General features: G+C 43.1%; 1 protein-coding gene across 3 annotated transcripts in view; it reads right to left on the reverse strand.

The window, feature by feature from the left end:
• Positions 1 to 1,012: 1,012 nt before the first annotated feature.
• Positions 1,013 to 16,592, reverse strand: part of INTS9 (integrator complex subunit 9) — a 71,111-nt gene continuing 55,531 nt past the window's right edge. For all 3 annotated transcript variants that reach the window (XM_052809921.1, XM_052809922.1, XM_052809923.1), the window contains exons 15-17: positions 5,733 to 5,831; positions 3,240 to 3,377; positions 1,013 to 2,287 (exon numbers count right to left, since the gene is read on the reverse strand). In XM_052809921.1, the coding sequence (XP_052665881.1) occupies positions 2,111 to 2,287; positions 3,240 to 3,377; positions 5,733 to 5,831 (414 nt within the window). In that variant the 3' untranslated portion in view covers positions 1,013 to 2,110. The remainder of the gene's footprint in view (positions 2,288 to 3,239; positions 3,378 to 5,732; positions 5,832 to 16,592) is intronic.

Here is a 16,592-nt window from a genome sequence, read left to right on the forward strand (position 1 = left end):
AATGAGGGGACAGCGGCATGGTTCATAAGCAGCCATAAAGTGCTAATTACTGAATTTTCTTCCCCTTCCCCAAAAGACATCAGGAAAAACAGAGGAATTTCGGGTTTGTGGCGTACCTTCGCTGTGCCGGCAAACTGATTTTTTTCCTTGTTCTTTGCCCCAAAACAAGCTCTTCATGGTGAATTGTTACACCTGCTGATCGCTCCCGCAAGGTCCCCCGTGACTCCTCCATGGCAGCACACTGACTCGGATTTCCTAATAAGCAGTTGCTCAAGCACAGCCTTCGCCAAGCAGAAACTACTGCCTTCGTGGTCTGCCCACCGACACGCCGCTGGACCGCCCGTGCTCAGCCAAGGCGGATGCAACAAGCGCTAACACACAGCCTCGGGTCTGGCTTCTTAAAGCAACAAGTGAAGTCCCTTATAATTATAAATGCAAATGAGTAGATTCACGAAATGAAGGCTCTGGAGCACTGGCACCAAAGCTGCAGCTGGTCTAGGTAACAAGCAGAAAGACGCTCTCGAGGACTCCTATATTACAAGGCCCACTCTTCCCTCTCCCTCTCCCCCTGCCTCCTCAGCTCAGCTGAGTTTATCACATGGCCTCTGCATGTTAAGAATAATCTTTCTGGAGATTTAATTACAAGATGATAAAGAAGCTGAGCTACTGCAAATGTTGTAAACTCTTATGAGCATTAATGCTACTGCAACAAGTTTTTTATCACATTAATGATACTATTTCTCTCACACCCATGACATACACACAAAGCAAAGGCACGGATGCTGGAGTCTGTACGTCCAATTGAACAGAAATCTTTCATGTGTATGAAATGTGATGTGGAAACTGCAATAGCAAATAGTTTTCATTACAGAGCTGTTCTTCCACTGCCTTAATCTCCCCAAATCTATAAACTGAAGGAGTACTTATATTTTACAAATGTGTACATACACACACAGGCGGATGTGGAATAGGCATGCAGATGCTTTTATAAACCACAGAATGTGCTTCCTCCTTTGGCAGTCTTACTATGCTTTTTATTTTTAACACCAAATAAATACAAAACAATCCAATAAAAACCAAACAGCAGTAAATCTGAGAAATTGGTCGCTTTTAAAAGCAATACTACTAACTAAGTTTAGGCCCCAAATATATGGTTTTGGGAGTCAAAAACCTCCCCAGGTCTGCAGTACAGATAGCTTTGTATAAATGACTCAGTACTTCAACCAGGATTTGGGATTGTGGGGGCTGAAAGGACAGGTTTTTGGAAGGTAGAAACAAAAGGCACTTAAATCTAAAAGGTTTTTCATAAGCACTAGGAATTTAACTACTTTATGTACTTTTGAAAGTATCTTCCTGAGATATCTTTTGTGTGTCTCAGTGAAGAGCCTAGAACTAGGTGGACAAATCTGGTCGTAACAGGTGAGGGTGCAAGCATCAATAAACACTTTGCATTGCTAAAGCATACAGCTTTTCCAAAATCCCTCTGCTTTTGCAGGGAATGGCCAGGCTCTTGCCACTTAGAAGCTATTCTACATGTCCAGCATAGCCCACTTTTTCTACTTCTATTTTTGTGAGCTTTGCCTTACCAGCTTTCTCATTCCCCTTCGTGCCAGTGAAATACATGTCTACAAATGTAGATGGAGGACAGACAGGAAATTCGATCTGGTGACCAGGAAGAAGCAGTGGGGAGAAAAATAAATCTCTTAATATCTAAGGCCATTGTTTCAATATTCCTACAGAGTTTTCTCAGGTAAAGGACTGGGGCATACATTGCTGAGAGGGTCACACAGAGAAATGTCTGCATTTCACCCTGACCTTGTAAATATACACTCTACTCATTTACTCTGCAGTTCCTATCTCCTATAAGATTCCAACTCCCAATTTTACAGAACAGGAATCCCCTCCAAAGTATTCCAAAACCAGTTAAAAATAAAATTTTAAAAATAGATAGATATTAAAAATACTTCCTTGCTTCTCCATGAAGGGGAAGGTGGTTTCTGGTCTCTCTGAATCAAGAAGTTCTCTCTCTCTCCCTGAGGTCACCCTCTGGAAAGCTCTTAGCTCTGGTGCTCTGGGGTCTTTCCTTGCAGAGCAGCATGATGTCCATGAGCTAGAATTTCTGCAGGAATTTGAGAACCAGGTCACGCAGTTTCACCCTCAAAGGTTCATCGTTGTCGCAGATGATGTGTGTGGAGTCCTCCTCAATCTGAATGAGGGTTTCTGCCTCCTGGAGGAGTACGATGTGGCCCTTAGCTGTGTCCTCCACCTTCACGTCACTGAAACCATGCTAGATGTAGTGTTGGGGAGGGAATAAGAGAGAGATGTTACTACAACTCAGGAAAACAGGTAGAGATGAAAGATTGGGGCACAGCAGGGAGGAGAGGGGAGAATGGCTACGAAATACAGAGTGCCACTGCAGATATCCTAGATCTCTGGGATTTGCAGAGGAAACACGCATAGGCTAAGCTAAATATGACCCTCATCATACAGATGGATAAACTATAGAACAGGGAAGCTAAAGCCAACATTTTCCACTACATCAGGTCACTGCATGTGCAAAATCTTGAGAGACAAAGAGGACAAAGGGCTCCTTTAACTGCAGAAATGACCATCTGCTGCCATTACTGCCTCAAAGATGATAGCAGAGAGCTACTGAACCCCAGGGCAAACCTCCTCACAGACAATCCTGCCCTTTTTCCTGCTAATTTTCCCCAAGGAGTCATGCAGGCGAGAACAGGGCTCCACAGAGCAGTAACCAACGGCTTGCAAGTTCAGCCACCAAACTCCCTGTCCTGCAGCTCCCCAGAAAGCTTCTCCATCAGTGGAGACATTTCCAGGATCTCTTCTTCACTTGGTCACATCATTTTCACATAACTTGTAGGAACTTATACTTTTGAGACCTCCTCCCCACTGTTTTTATGGGAAATCAGCTGCTGAGTCCAAAAGTTACACGGGGGAAGTTCACCCACCCAGAGTGACCCCAAAAGCTCTGCTTCCACAGGAAGCCAGGAGGACATGACTGGCACGAAGACCCTATATCAGGAATTGCCTCCACAGATAACTATTCCCTCCATACTCAGTGCAGGGACACACATTCCCTGGCGTATTTTGCTAGCTCATTAGCCCCTCTCCATTTCAAGCCACACTAAAATTATTTTCCCTCTCTGCTAACAAAGCAGCACATTTCTGGGATTAGTAAAAATCTGCTTAAGCCTCACTTGCCACCAAAAACTTATTACCTTCTCGAGCGTCTGCACAAACTGGTCCACAGGAATGGAGCCGCTCAGCAATGGCTTCAAAGGTTTACACTCTGGCACGTCGTCACTCACTCGCTTTCTCTTCTTGCTGGCAGGAGGTTGCGGAGGTTTTGGAGGGAGCTAATGGATGAGAAGGTGCACAGTAATGCAGTGAATTACATCAGCTTATTATAATTTAGTTGGAATAACAAGTACATGAGATAGAAAAGGAATACTGATTTTGTTTTCTGCGACTAAAAGGGAACATTGCAGTGCTTAAGAAGAGAGGAGACACCCAGCCTTGGGCTCCACTGCAGCTCTGCACACACAAGCCGCCACCACTTACAGAAATAAATTAGCAGTTTTAGTTCAAATCTCTGTCATCTTAAAATTTCTGTCAAATTCAGTTCTGTTCAAATTTCTGTCATCTTAAAAGGCCTCTCTGACTCAATTCAAGACTGAAGCTTTCTATTTTAGCATTCAAGGTCTCTGCAATATTTTCTAGGAATCAATGCCTTAAAGAAGTCAATGCCTTGAAAATTACACTCTAAAAGATGCAACAGGTTGAAAAACAGGCAAATTCAGAGCAGTAGCTACTCAGGGAATGAGAAAAATGGGTAATCTATTTCTCACTGGCCTCAGAAAAGTGAGTCTTTAGGAAGAACTTGAATACAGACAGGGAGGCGCGAGAGATGCTGCAGTGCCTGAAAAATCACTGGAGTATGATCTATGTATAATTTTGTCCTGCTTCAGAAAGCTTTCTGCCTTAACTCACCCCTGAGACCCTTCTCTGTTAGCAAGGAGGGGGAGGCAGGGTTAGCACGTGCAGCAGTAGCTAACCTGGCACTGTGCGTTGCTGTGCGTGGGGGCAAGGTGTGGGGTTAACTAAGCACTTCTGAAAGACCATTTCATGGAGATGAAAACCAGATTCCTACAAAAAGAACAGTGAGGAAATTATCATGTAAAGTAAGTCTATGTGTCCTGTGCCAAGTTAGTTAGGTCAGGGAAGTGTCAGTGCTGGTCTTTCCCAGTGAACTAGCAACTCAGTTCCTGGGAAAAAGGAGCTGGGGAAAATTTCTCCAAAATTTTGGCAAGACCATTTGCCAGAGATGCGTCTGCACAACACACAGGGAATTTGCCTGAAGCAACCCCAGTGCCTTGTAGCACCCTGTACACTGCAGGTGACAGACTGGGCTCCTCACAGTGTCTTTCCCATCATGTAGCATCATGTCTGAACCTGCTGCTGTGATGTCCCTGTGTGTCTTTCAACAGCCAGGGAAGAGTGTTTTTCATCCTTGGGAGAGAAATGCTGCCTGCTCAAGCTCCAGTTCCACAAGCAGGAATGCACTTGAGTCACTTTACAAAACCCACTATTTTCCCTTTAGTTGGTGGGCCTACGTGCACATACCATGTTATTTGTGCATGAATCACTCACATGGCTCTGTGTTCGTAGACTGAGTTTTTGGCACCTGTCTACACACAGCTTCTGTAACTCCCAGAGGTCCCAGGTTCAGCCAGTACTGACAGATACCGCTGTGCTGGCCTACCTCCATTCATTTATGAGGGCTCTGGCATTTTAAGCCTAGGTCTAAGTTTATTTGGCATCAGATATCAGAGAGGAGAAGAGAGTAAATGAACAACACAAAGGGGAAGGCAGCCTCAGACCAACTGCATTGCAATACTTCAATTTTTTCAGTGTTGCCTAGTGTTTCTACGGAACTGACTTGGAAAAAGTAAGACAGCATGTCTGCTGTGCACTGATATAAATCCTTAACCAATCTTTATGTCCCTGCATTAAAGACATTACCATACTGGGCCCTCTTCCCAAGCGTAGTGGGCCCAGCCCAGCTCTGCAGCCCAGCAGCAGAGGCAGCATCATGCAGAGTGTGGCTTCACTGAGTTCCCTGCACGCTCATGTGTGAAATGAGAAAGGGGACCAGGGCATCCACTGCTGAGCAGGTCCACCAGACATCATCTCTTTCTGCGGAGCACTAATGCCAGGAATTGCAGCGTCAGCCTAAAGGAGGTGGTAGGAAGAGAGTGTACACTCTTACTTTGTACAAGGGCGCACAATCTGCTTCTTGGGGAACGGGGCAACTTAAGGAAAACAGTCCCTTCACATGTCTAATGTTTTAGGTCACCCTCTGACCCTCAGTTCTAAGTCCATGAGAGGCTGACTGATGCTGATCCTGGTGTATGGGTTATAGAAGACAGCAGTATGATTTGTAGCCTCTCCTCGGGAATAATCTCACTTCCCCTTTTATCTTAGCCAGGCACATGGCCAATGAAAAGAGGGTAGAGAGATTTATTTGCATCCCACTCTCTACTCTAAGTGTAATTCCTCAATCACACATACCAGGACAAAGCATCTGACAAGGACTCTGCTCCGGTGAGGAAAGAGTTGTTGGAGGGGTTGCCTCATGAGAACAGCTGGGGTCCCAGATGGCAGGAAACCCAGTGTGAGGATATTTTTCTCCCTTTCCCATTATACTGTACCTGCAGCACATGCTTGTTGTCTTTAGTATGCAACACGGCAGAAACTGTTGCTAAGGAAATACCAGGCTTAATCTCCAAGGGCACAAGCGAATCTGCAAGCTAAAGCAAAAGAAGGATTTCGTTCAGCAAGTGATAATCTCAAAATTTGTATGAATCCAGCTGTGATTTAAATTGGCAGCATGGTATTTTTAAACATGGACTGATGAACTGTAAACATAAACCCACTGATACAATGACAGAGTGCTCCCCTTACCTGCTTAGCCCTCCTTCCAGCTCTTAAAGGTACTGACTTTCACACCGTTATCAAAGCAGTGCGAGGTTTTCAGTGACCAGGGCAAGTCTCACAAAATATAACAATTAAAGAGAAAACCTCGTTTAAAAAGACATCAACTGCTTTAATAATAATTTTGATTAGTAAAACTCATAATGCAGTTCGTCGTTATTTATTATGCTTGTTACGCACATGAACAATGAAAAATCAAAGCCAGTTTCCTTTCAGTTCCTTAGTGCTGCGGCATTCTGTCTGCAGAACAGCTGGAAGAAAATGGTTTGTCCTTAAAAACCCAATGGCTCTGTTGACTGGTTTGAAATTTTTCCTTACAACACTGCACAGAAACCCTTCCACTGCCTTTTATATAATTCTTCTCTGAAAGAAATAAAATTTAGTCTTGGCTCCAACTTTGAATTCAATGGCAACCTCCCAAGATCCTCAGTATTGAGGGTGTTGGCAGTGAATGTGGAGCGGGCAGTACTGCACCTGCTGAAACTTGTGGAAGTTGGCCAGCTGGGAAGCACCTCTTCCAGCCATGTTTCCCAAGGAACGCTGCAGAACACAGTGCTCGCGAACACAGAAAATTATTCCCTTTTTCCCTCCAAGGGAGTCCTAGATGACAATACACTGGGCAGCAGCCGCCCTGGAGTCCTATCCACGAATACAGCCAGGATCTAGTCCTAGATAAACAGGTACCTTCACACCGCATGGGCCATCAGCCCAAGCAGTTTCCAAGTATCACTCCCAGCCAGGTACACTCCTGTTATTCACTGTGGACCTGAAGGCAAGGATGCGTGAAGTGTGCTCTGTGTCTGGGGGGAAACCCTGCAGGTGATTCACAAAACAAAAACAGGTAGGATGGCTCATGCGTTACACCACTGGATGGGAGGACTTTTCAGCTGTGAAGACGTCACACCTAAAGAGACAGAATCTACTTGGCTGTTTTTCCTAACAGTTGAACCATCAACCCACCCAGACCATCAACCCATCTCATGCAGAAAGGGCCTCTGCAAGATGATCTTCACCTGAATTCCATTCCCTTTCACCTTCAAACACATGGCACCTCCAGTTGGAGCCATATATTAAGAAGAGCTTAACCTCCAGGTAAAGGAGTTCTTTTGAAACTTCAGCCATCTACTGTAGCGTTTCCCCAGAGCAGAGCTCTGGAGAAGCAGCTATTATCATTGTCCTGCCAGCAAGGCAACATCAGCTCTCTTTACCTTGCCAGATGCTCCCATGCCTGAAAAGCAGGAAAAAGAAACTAAATGGATTTTAGAAAAGCATGGTATATTCCCATTTTGGAGATAGCGCACCTGAGGCAAAGCAAGATTAAATTCCTTACCAAAGACCATCTAGTGAATTTTCAAGAGGATCCAAACCAGGAGAAGGATGGAGCAGAACAGCTGAACCCTACCGCTTCTCAAGAAATTTCAGGTACCAAAATCGTACTGCCGAGTACCCTGGTCTGCTGTAAATTATGACTACGTACGTGACCACTCTCTTACTACAAAGCTCTAATCCTTATGAATACAGAAGCAACTGAACTCGACTTCAAAAAGCACTCACTACTGGCCTAATCCTTTTGCCATCAAAGCACTGAGAAGGCTTTTCTGTTGGCTTCATTAGCAGCAAAGTTCAGCTACTACTACTAACTTCTGAAAATCTTACATACCACTACTAAAGCTGCAGGAACATTTTGAGAGCACCTCCTTGAAGTAAAACAGTTGCATAGATGATTGTTTGAGAAAAACACAGACATTTTAAGGCTGCATTGAAATCCCCTAAATTTTGCACATATTCTGACTTGGTGAATCTTAGAAATCAAAATTTCATGGAGCAATTCAGATTGCTCTCTCTCTGGAACTCTGTTCAAGATCTTTAAAGCAGGCAATTTGCATACAGCCTTTACAGTTTGTCGTTGAAGGCTAAGAGAATGAAAATATAATGATAATAATTGCTTCAGACTTCCCCTGGGACCTAAAAATAGTAACACTTGCAGCAGTGTGTTAAGTTGCACTTTGCAGTGGTCGAAGGCACTTTCCCTTCCCACCACCTTCCAGAGGAGGATCAATACAAAATGGGCTTTAATGAAGAATACATGGCAAAATGACAAACACCGTAAAGAGAAAGATCCTTAAAAAACAGAGAGCCGCTTAGAATCGAAGTCCTCTTCTGCCATTGAAATACTTTGATATTAACATTTATGCAGGCTTTAACCACATAGTTGGTAAATAGCAACACTTTAATTATTAACCATCAAAAAGACAGTAAGACAGACGTTCATTTTTATTTTCTCTAAGATATTGCTTCATCTCACAGCCCTCTCCATGCTGTGGCTAATCCTTTTATTATAGAAGTTCACTGACCCAAACCAAAAAGGTCATTTAATCACATCCAGTAATTCACCCACCAAGACCAGACAGCACTGCTATACTCCTTTCAACTGACCTGCACACACAAATCACAGAACTCTTCCAAAATGCTGGATTAAAGAAACCATTTTCAGAGAGAGAGCAAATCTTGGCTATACTCCAAGCAATGGCAACTCCACCATTTCCTCTCGCAAGCTGTTCCAAACTTTAATTTTCCTTGCAGCTAGGAAACCGTGTCTTATTTCAAGGTTGAATTTGTCCAACTTTCGGTTTCTGGATCTTGTTATGCCTTTGTCTGTGAGATCGAAAAGCCCCCCACTATGCAAGAATAAATGTGTCTTCCTTCCAGTCATTATCACAAGTCTAATGCCACATGCTGGCATCAAGAAAGTCACAAAAGCAGAGACACACGGCACTGAGAACTAACATCACATTAATCAGTCCCCTGCCTATGGATCAGCGCTTGGATTGCCTTAAGACAAACTTGTGTGTGTACATATGTGTAGTGTGTATTAAATTTTTTTAAATCCCTCCTCTTAAGGAAAGTTTAAAACAGAGATCAACCAAAAACCAAAAGTAATTGACGCTCAGTAGTCTGAAACTGCAAGTGTTGATATGAACCTTGTAATGGCTGACGGAGAGAAGAGTCAGCTTGGAATGTTCTGCTCCCGTGATCAGAGCTGTGCACCTATGTTCTTGCAGAGTAAAGACATTTTTACCGTAAACTGCAGTTGAATCTTTTGCGTAGGACTGCATTGTCCAAAAAAAAAAGAGATCTGACACATACTATGTGAGCCCAAACACCGTTGTTGGCCAAACTATAGTTGTTTATGAAGAAGAACAAAGTACGTGGGTTAGGTTACTCTGAAGTCTCTACTAAGGCCTTCATCGGGGACAACTCTCCCTAGGCTTAAGGTCGCATGCCATCTTCAGTCACCAGCCAAAAATCCTCTTGTTGGCAATAAAGAGCTGAACAATGACTGAGGCTGGGATCTGAAACTCCTACAATAAAAAAAAAAAATTGAGGCTGAATAATCAAGTGAATAAAATCAGGAGAGAACCAGAATTTTCACACATGTAGTCTTGGCCCTATGGAGGATTTTCCCAGGGACAGACATGCACAGACATATACCAGCCAGTATTTTAACATCCAAGTTGCAGCTGTACTGGCAGTGGTGACTACCAGTGATTTCTTCCTAGATTTTTGGGACACCTCTCCAAACTTCTTCCTTTTCCCTCTTCACCTTCAAGTTTTATAAGTGCAATATCTCTTGGCTTACACTAGAGAGGACGTGGGAAGACTGACTCAGCAGGGAGAGGTGAAGTCTGAGTTGAGTGAGGCGAGGTGGATCTTCACCCTCCAGGACTGGAGCAAAGTGGAACAAGCAGGAGCACAGCAAAGCTTATCAGTAATTAAAATCCCCTTAACTTTTCAGATCTGAAATTCACTAATGTGTACACTAGATTATAGCATGTGTATTTAGAAAGGGACACAGCTGGGTTTTTACATCAACATTAAATGTGTATTTTCCAGATTTGCAAATTGTGCATAAATGTATGATCCCTGCATTAGAGGTAGGAGCCAGAGTTGCAACTCTCTATCAAACCAGAGAAATCAAAGACATGAAACAGAGCTGTGAAACCACTGGGCAGGACAGACCCATTACGAACTCAACACATTGCAAGTCCTTAGAACAAAGAAAGAATAAAGTTGTAATATATTCCTTGGGGCAGGGATGAGTTTTGTTCAGTGCTTGTGCAACACCTAGTGCTCAGAAATCCTACTAAGAGGTCCATTACTCATGCTACTACACCACAGTAATAAAATAAATGGAAGGAAAATTAAAAAAAAAAAAAATCATTAAAAGTGGATTACATGCAACTAACACAACAGCTTTCTCTGATAAGACAACTGCTGAGGAAGAGCCACAGTCTGTGCTTCATGAAGCACTAGCAACGTACCACATGGGAAATTACAAACTGTGGATTTCTACAGCAGTCCTGAGGTGGGGAACATGCTGGTTAAAGCAAAAATATTCCCAGACAACTACTGGGCTGTTGCTGCAATTCCTGAAGGGTCAGTCTTGAGCCTACTCCCATCCAATTTTTATTAATGACCTCAGTACAGAACGAAGAGAGTGTTCAGAAGGCCCCACTGAAGTTTGTAGAGGCACCCTTAATAGAAAGAAAGATCAGGCTATCATAGAGGAAGAACTAGATGACCTCAAGAACTGAAGTGAGAAAAACAAGATGAAATTCAATAGCATGAAATGTAAGGCCAGCGACTGGGCTAATGCCGAGAATTTCTGCTGTGAGCTGGCAGCTGCTGGAAATGACAGAGGTGAAGGGTCCAGGTTTATTAGTCCACCCCATGAGAACTGAGAGTCACAAATGTGACACGGCCATGAAAAAGCAAACGCAACTCCAGAAAATATCAGGTAATTCTAGCAGAGATGAGCTATTGCTATTATATTGGGCCCAGCAAGATCTCATCTAAACTACTTGTAAATTGTGGGTAATTTAAGTTCAAGTAAGATATTCTGAAGGGTAGATTAGGGCAGGAGAAGTTCTCTTGTAAGAGGAAACTTAAGTATCTTGGCTTGTTTAGCCTGGCAAAAAGAAAGCTAAAAGGAGAATTTGATTATTCTACATAAAGACCACAGGGCAAATACCAACAAAAGGGAAAATCTATTTATGCTAAAACATGATGTTAAGAATAAGTATGTGCAGACCAGCCATGAATACGCATAAGTTGGAAATTAGGATGTTTCTAGCCATCAGAGACAGTGGGGGTTTGAACAGCATTCTAGTGGGAACAACAGGGGCAAAAGTCTTCATAATTTGAAGCTGGTGCCTTACATTTTTGGAGGCATGTTATAAACACTATTACTAACTGCAGCTGGGTTCTGGCCATGTAACCCATGAGGGCACTTCCATTTCTAGGTGGAAATGATTGTTTACAGCCTTGGAGATTGCCAAGTATGAAAAGATTCTCACCCAGATCCTAGTCCCTAAAAAGGATGCAATTCGTATGTGACAGAAAAATATCCTCTCCCAATTATCAGAGAAGCCCAAAGATTTTAAGATCTGCCTGCTTTCAGAGGGAGTCCACCAGGCCCTAGTGATCACAGTTTCACAGAGGTTTTTATAATAAGTAGCCCTCAGCAAAATCTGAATGGAGAACAACCTGCCTCATTCTCCATCCCTCCACTCACCTTGCTCCTCACACACATCAAATCCAGTTTCTGGATGCAGAAAAGCATCTTCCCCTTGTACCTTTAATAGGAAAAGAGTGCACAAATATTCCACATGCTTAAAAGCTGTGCAATAGCCCTTTCACAAGCAGGGATGACCTGTACAGTCAGTTTTGTAAACAGAAGAAACATGGTCTTCATCCTGTCACTTATATTTGGATGGCAATGTTAGGAAAGGAAGACAATTTACCGCACCTCCTACTTCCCTGCCTCTTCTTATCCCTTCACTATTTAAGTACCAGGAGTTCTGTTGTCAAGTCACTTGAAACCAGACACAGAAAGGCACAAGAGATTATAGTGTGGGCAGAAGTCTCAAACAGATTCAGCCTTGGCTTTACAGCATCTGCTAAATCAGGCAGAGTCTGAGTGCAGGAAGTCTACAAGTATCAGATCCTGCAGAGAAAACAAAAAGATATGTGGTCAAACACATGCACCGAAGGGGAAAGGTCTAAAGATTTAAACAAGCCAGTGGAGTAAGCATTCATGACCAGAAAGCATATTAAACAAGGCACAAGCGTGCTGTAGGCCATTGTGCACTAGAATGGAAGTCGAGGAACCTTTCTAATGAGACTTAAAGGAACAAGGGCATTTCCAACAAAGAAGAAAAAACATCCTAGAACTAAGGGCATCTATATAATCATTAGCGGGTGATCTGAGTCATGTCTTGTTGGGGTTTCAGCCTCAGATTTTACAGAATCCAAGTGTTTTCAATGGGATGATTATGTTGCTAAACTAACCCTAACTTAACAGATCTTTCAGTCTCTGTGGGTCTGCTACAATTATCTCTGGAGCACATCTTAAAGTCTCATTAACTTCAATGGATGAAGAATCATGCCATAAATATCTAAAGTTTTTGACATTATTGCTTGCAAATGCCTACATCTTAGCTTTACTCTTCCATAGAGCCAACATCTAGTGGAGAAATAAAACAAGTTGAAGGGCTAGTCCTGCAGTTTTGAGCAATGGAACAAACCTCTTCTTTTCCACGTACATGTTCCATGTTCAACTAATGGATCAGGGCTCCAGATCAACATGATGGCCCTTGCCCCCAAAGCCTGGAAATCAAAACAGAAAAATATGTCCTGACCAACCAACAGGAACTAATCCTGGGGGGGATTATAAACAGTAGTCTCAGTACAAAAGCTAACCACTGGCTTTTTTGCCAATCCTGTGCCAAAAGACAGTTTTAAGGAGGTATTTGAAAAGTGTAATGAAATAGATTTATGGCTGTTTAATGAAGCTCTTCCCCATTATGCTGCATAGCCTGGGAGCAGGCAGGAAACAGTTGTCTGAGGAACTTACAAGAGGACAATGGAAGCCAGAACCGGCAGAAGCAGAAATCAGCCTCAAACTTGAATGAAAAATGACATGTAGGGGAAGCAAGGACATGAAATATCTTCAGAGTAAAGGCAAGCAGCTTACAGATGCAAAAGATGAGTCATTTGAAAGACATGAAAAGGGCATCAATCAAAATATTCAAAATACAGTAACCGGTTTATGGGTCAGAATGTCAAGTCAGAATGTAATGTTGTTGAAGCTGACTGGGAAAAAGGGAGGTGAGTGCCTGGCCAGAAAAGAGTGTTATCTTACAGCCAGCCATCAAAAAATGAAGGAGAAACAAACCTAGATATTAATGTGGGCAGGCAAAGGCAGGCGGGGAGCAGAAAAGCAGATCCGAGTTTCATCAATCTAAATAGGACAATCTGTGGATGAGACCAACCAGAGAAAAGATACAGGGCGGGGGGGGGGGCGGGGGGAAGCAAAGGAAATTAAGGATAACACATTCAAAGCCCACAAAAGAAGGGAGAAGGGAGGACAATTCTCTGCAGAAGCATGGCAGGTTGAACAGCCAGGAGAGAAGAGACACGGGAGTGAGGTGGGAGACATTTTTAAGAAGAAAAGAACAGCTGATTGCATTGAACACTGATGACGTAAATCAGGAAGACGGCAGACTACAGTGGTTCTGGCTTTGTCTAAAAAAAGGTTGGTAAAAGCTGGGACAAGAGTAGTTTTAGTGGAATGTCAAAAGGTCAAGTCAAACTCAGAAAGGGCCTGTGCTAGAACAAGGGAGGGACTCCAGGCAATTTTGCAGACAGTGGATTCAGTGAGCTTCGAGCTGAAAGGAGAAATGATAGTAGCAGAAGCAAGCAGGCTGGTTATATTTCATTTACTTTATGGTAAATGAGACTACGGCATCTTTATACAAGGGGAATAGTCAGGGGAAAAGGAACAGAGAGGTCAGGAGACTGGATAATGTAGAGTCACCAAAATAAGTTGAGGGTTAGAAGACAGACAGAAATTAAAACTCTCTAGTCCGTGAAACATGGAAGGAAGTTGGAGAGGTAAGATGAAAGCCCTGTTTTGTGTTTCTTTCTCTCAAAAAGGAATTGGCAAGATCCTACCTGGAAAGAGAAGTCAAGACAGGAGAAGGGGAGGGGGGAGTGAAAGCTACATAATTATAATGGGCTGCCAAGTGGCTGTTTTCCTAGTTCTTCTCTGCAGTAGTTCCTTATAATTTCACTTCATGTCAGGCTATGCATTGCCCATTCACACTCTCCTATACTGGCCTGTGTCCTGAAGAACTTGCAAACAGAGTACCTTTAAAACGCAGAGCCCTCACTGAAGTCAGTTTGCTGCTGAAATCAAGTGATCCGCACCATTGTTCAGCTGTAATTAAACTGGAGGCACATTATTTGCTCAAACACTACTGTTTAATTTATCTGTTTGCTCCAGAAGGTGTTTTCCATTTTCCCATCGTTCTCCTGTGAATAGACAATGCCTAACCAATTTCCAGGAAGCAGTCTTTTTTTTTATTATTTTTTAAAGTGAAAGGCAGATGCGGAGAAGAACAAATTAGTTAAAGTGTAAAGGTTTCCACAATACCTCTGAGAGCCATTCCAGCCTGGTGCCTTGGGACTGTTAAAACCTCTCTCTAAACAAAGGCTGCTCTGAGTGTAAATCTCATTAACATACAACAGTCCTGCTTGACCTGACTTTGCTCTTCGGTGAAGTGATTGATATGTAGACAAGCTCCAGCAGCATAAGTAAATTTACATTAGTCTGACAGGCCAGAATCTGAACCACCGAAACAGTTTTGGAAAGGAAATTTCACACTACCATACTGCCAGTCTGTATTGACTGAAACCATGATGAGCCAACTGTTTTGGTTTTCAAAAGCTTTCAGAATCCAGACAGAAGTTTGAGCACATGTCCATTTCTGAGAAAGGGCTGTGGATGTTAGGAGAGGGCCCTGATCAGGACTTCATTGAAGCACACATTCTTTTATGAGACTTTTAGATGTACTTTAGACACAAGTCCTAGACCTGGAGCAGATCTAGCAATTACTTTTTTTTCCAGGGTGGATTTCATCATCCCATTTTTGGCTAACATGGTTTTGACAAATAACAATAGCGAAGTTTGCTAGGAGCTATAAAATACCCTTTCCAACTGCCACTTGACCCTTCACAGAACCCCAGAGCTGGTGGTAGCCCACATGAAACAAATGCCCTTTCCTCGCAGTATAGAAATTCCTATACATTCAGGCACCATTAGAGACTGTTCCTGGATGAAACTACTGAAAAGGGGACATGAAGCAGCAAATACTCCCCACCAGGGAGCCTCATCTATCATATCTGCAATCCTGTCTTGCACAACCCACCCAGCAGAAGGGGAAGTTTCAGCCATTTTTTGCCACCACTGTGTAAACCCTGCCTGAAACCAACAGGCCATCTGCATCAACCTCTCAAAACCAACATCCTAATGACCTCTCTGCACAACAGGACAGACAGACAGGGCTCTTCTCCTGGGAGAGGGAATGAAGCAAGCCATGCAGATGGCACATAAAAATTATTAGGGAAGTAAGGTGCTTATTTAGTGGGTTAGCATCAAAGGACATACAGGCCCCAGAAAAAGACAGTCTTTTTTTCCTCCTTCTCCCATTTATTTGCAAACCAGACAATGATCCTTTGGGATTGAGTGTTGTGACTGCTTACACAGAGTACGAGAGATCACGTTGTTACACTACTCAGCAGTTATCAGCTATGCTGCTCAGCCTCGAAGTCAGACAGGGTAGAAGACAACGTACCATCCCTCCCATGCCTTATCACCACTCTGCAGGTCAAGCTGGAAGCAAAAACGAGCCTCACACCATGATGTGATGAAGACATGTTGAAATAGAGATTGTCCTAGGGAGACAGTCTGTGATCACTACAAAGTTGGTATTGCTATTCCTCTAGCAAGTTCCCTTAAAAAGAATGAGCGAGGTCCTTTTTTGAGGATGATTTGCGTAACTCAGTGCTGGGGAATGGCATCCTATTAACAGCCCTGAATCACAGCCTTGCTCTCAGAGGCAAGCACACAACAACTAATGGGTCTAACTCTCAAAGAACCCCCTGAGGCAAGCAAAGACTACCTCCCTGACGCCAATGGGGAAGGACAACAGTTTTCCTGAAAGTCACAGGGATGATCTGGTCTACCTAACTTCTGTATCCTATTAAAAAGTCTTTTCAGGAGTGTCATTACATACTAAGTAGCTTTTTGCAACAAGTTGGTAAGCGCAGCTTTCAAACCAGGGAGAATACCTGAACATGGAAAATCACATGAGATGTTTCTACTCCCTGAGCACAGATAGCTTTGAAATTAGGACTCCTGTGTGAATACAATTTGATGTTATTTGTTAGAGGAAAAAAAAGGGCCATTTCTGTCAATATTCCTCTCTGTGCAGCTTTCTGCTCGAACACTCCAAGTTAAAGTGAATGCAATAGAAACCAGCTCTCATTTTCCACGTGCTGCTTTGATACCCATTTCCAGGTTGGTAAATACCACAACATTGTCTATAGTGCATCCTCCCTCCAACACCCCAGCAGTTTTGGGAAGTGCTTTTATTCCTATGCACTGGTTTTACCTAGAGGTATAGGAAGAATCCATTCACTTCAGTGACAGACGGCACCTAAAAACCACTGGA

Source organism: Harpia harpyja, chromosome 15, assembly GCF_026419915.1.
Source record: "Harpia harpyja isolate bHarHar1 chromosome 15, bHarHar1 primary haplotype, whole genome shotgun sequence".
Classification (NCBI taxonomy): Eukaryota; Metazoa; Chordata; class Aves; order Accipitriformes; family Accipitridae; genus Harpia; species Harpia harpyja.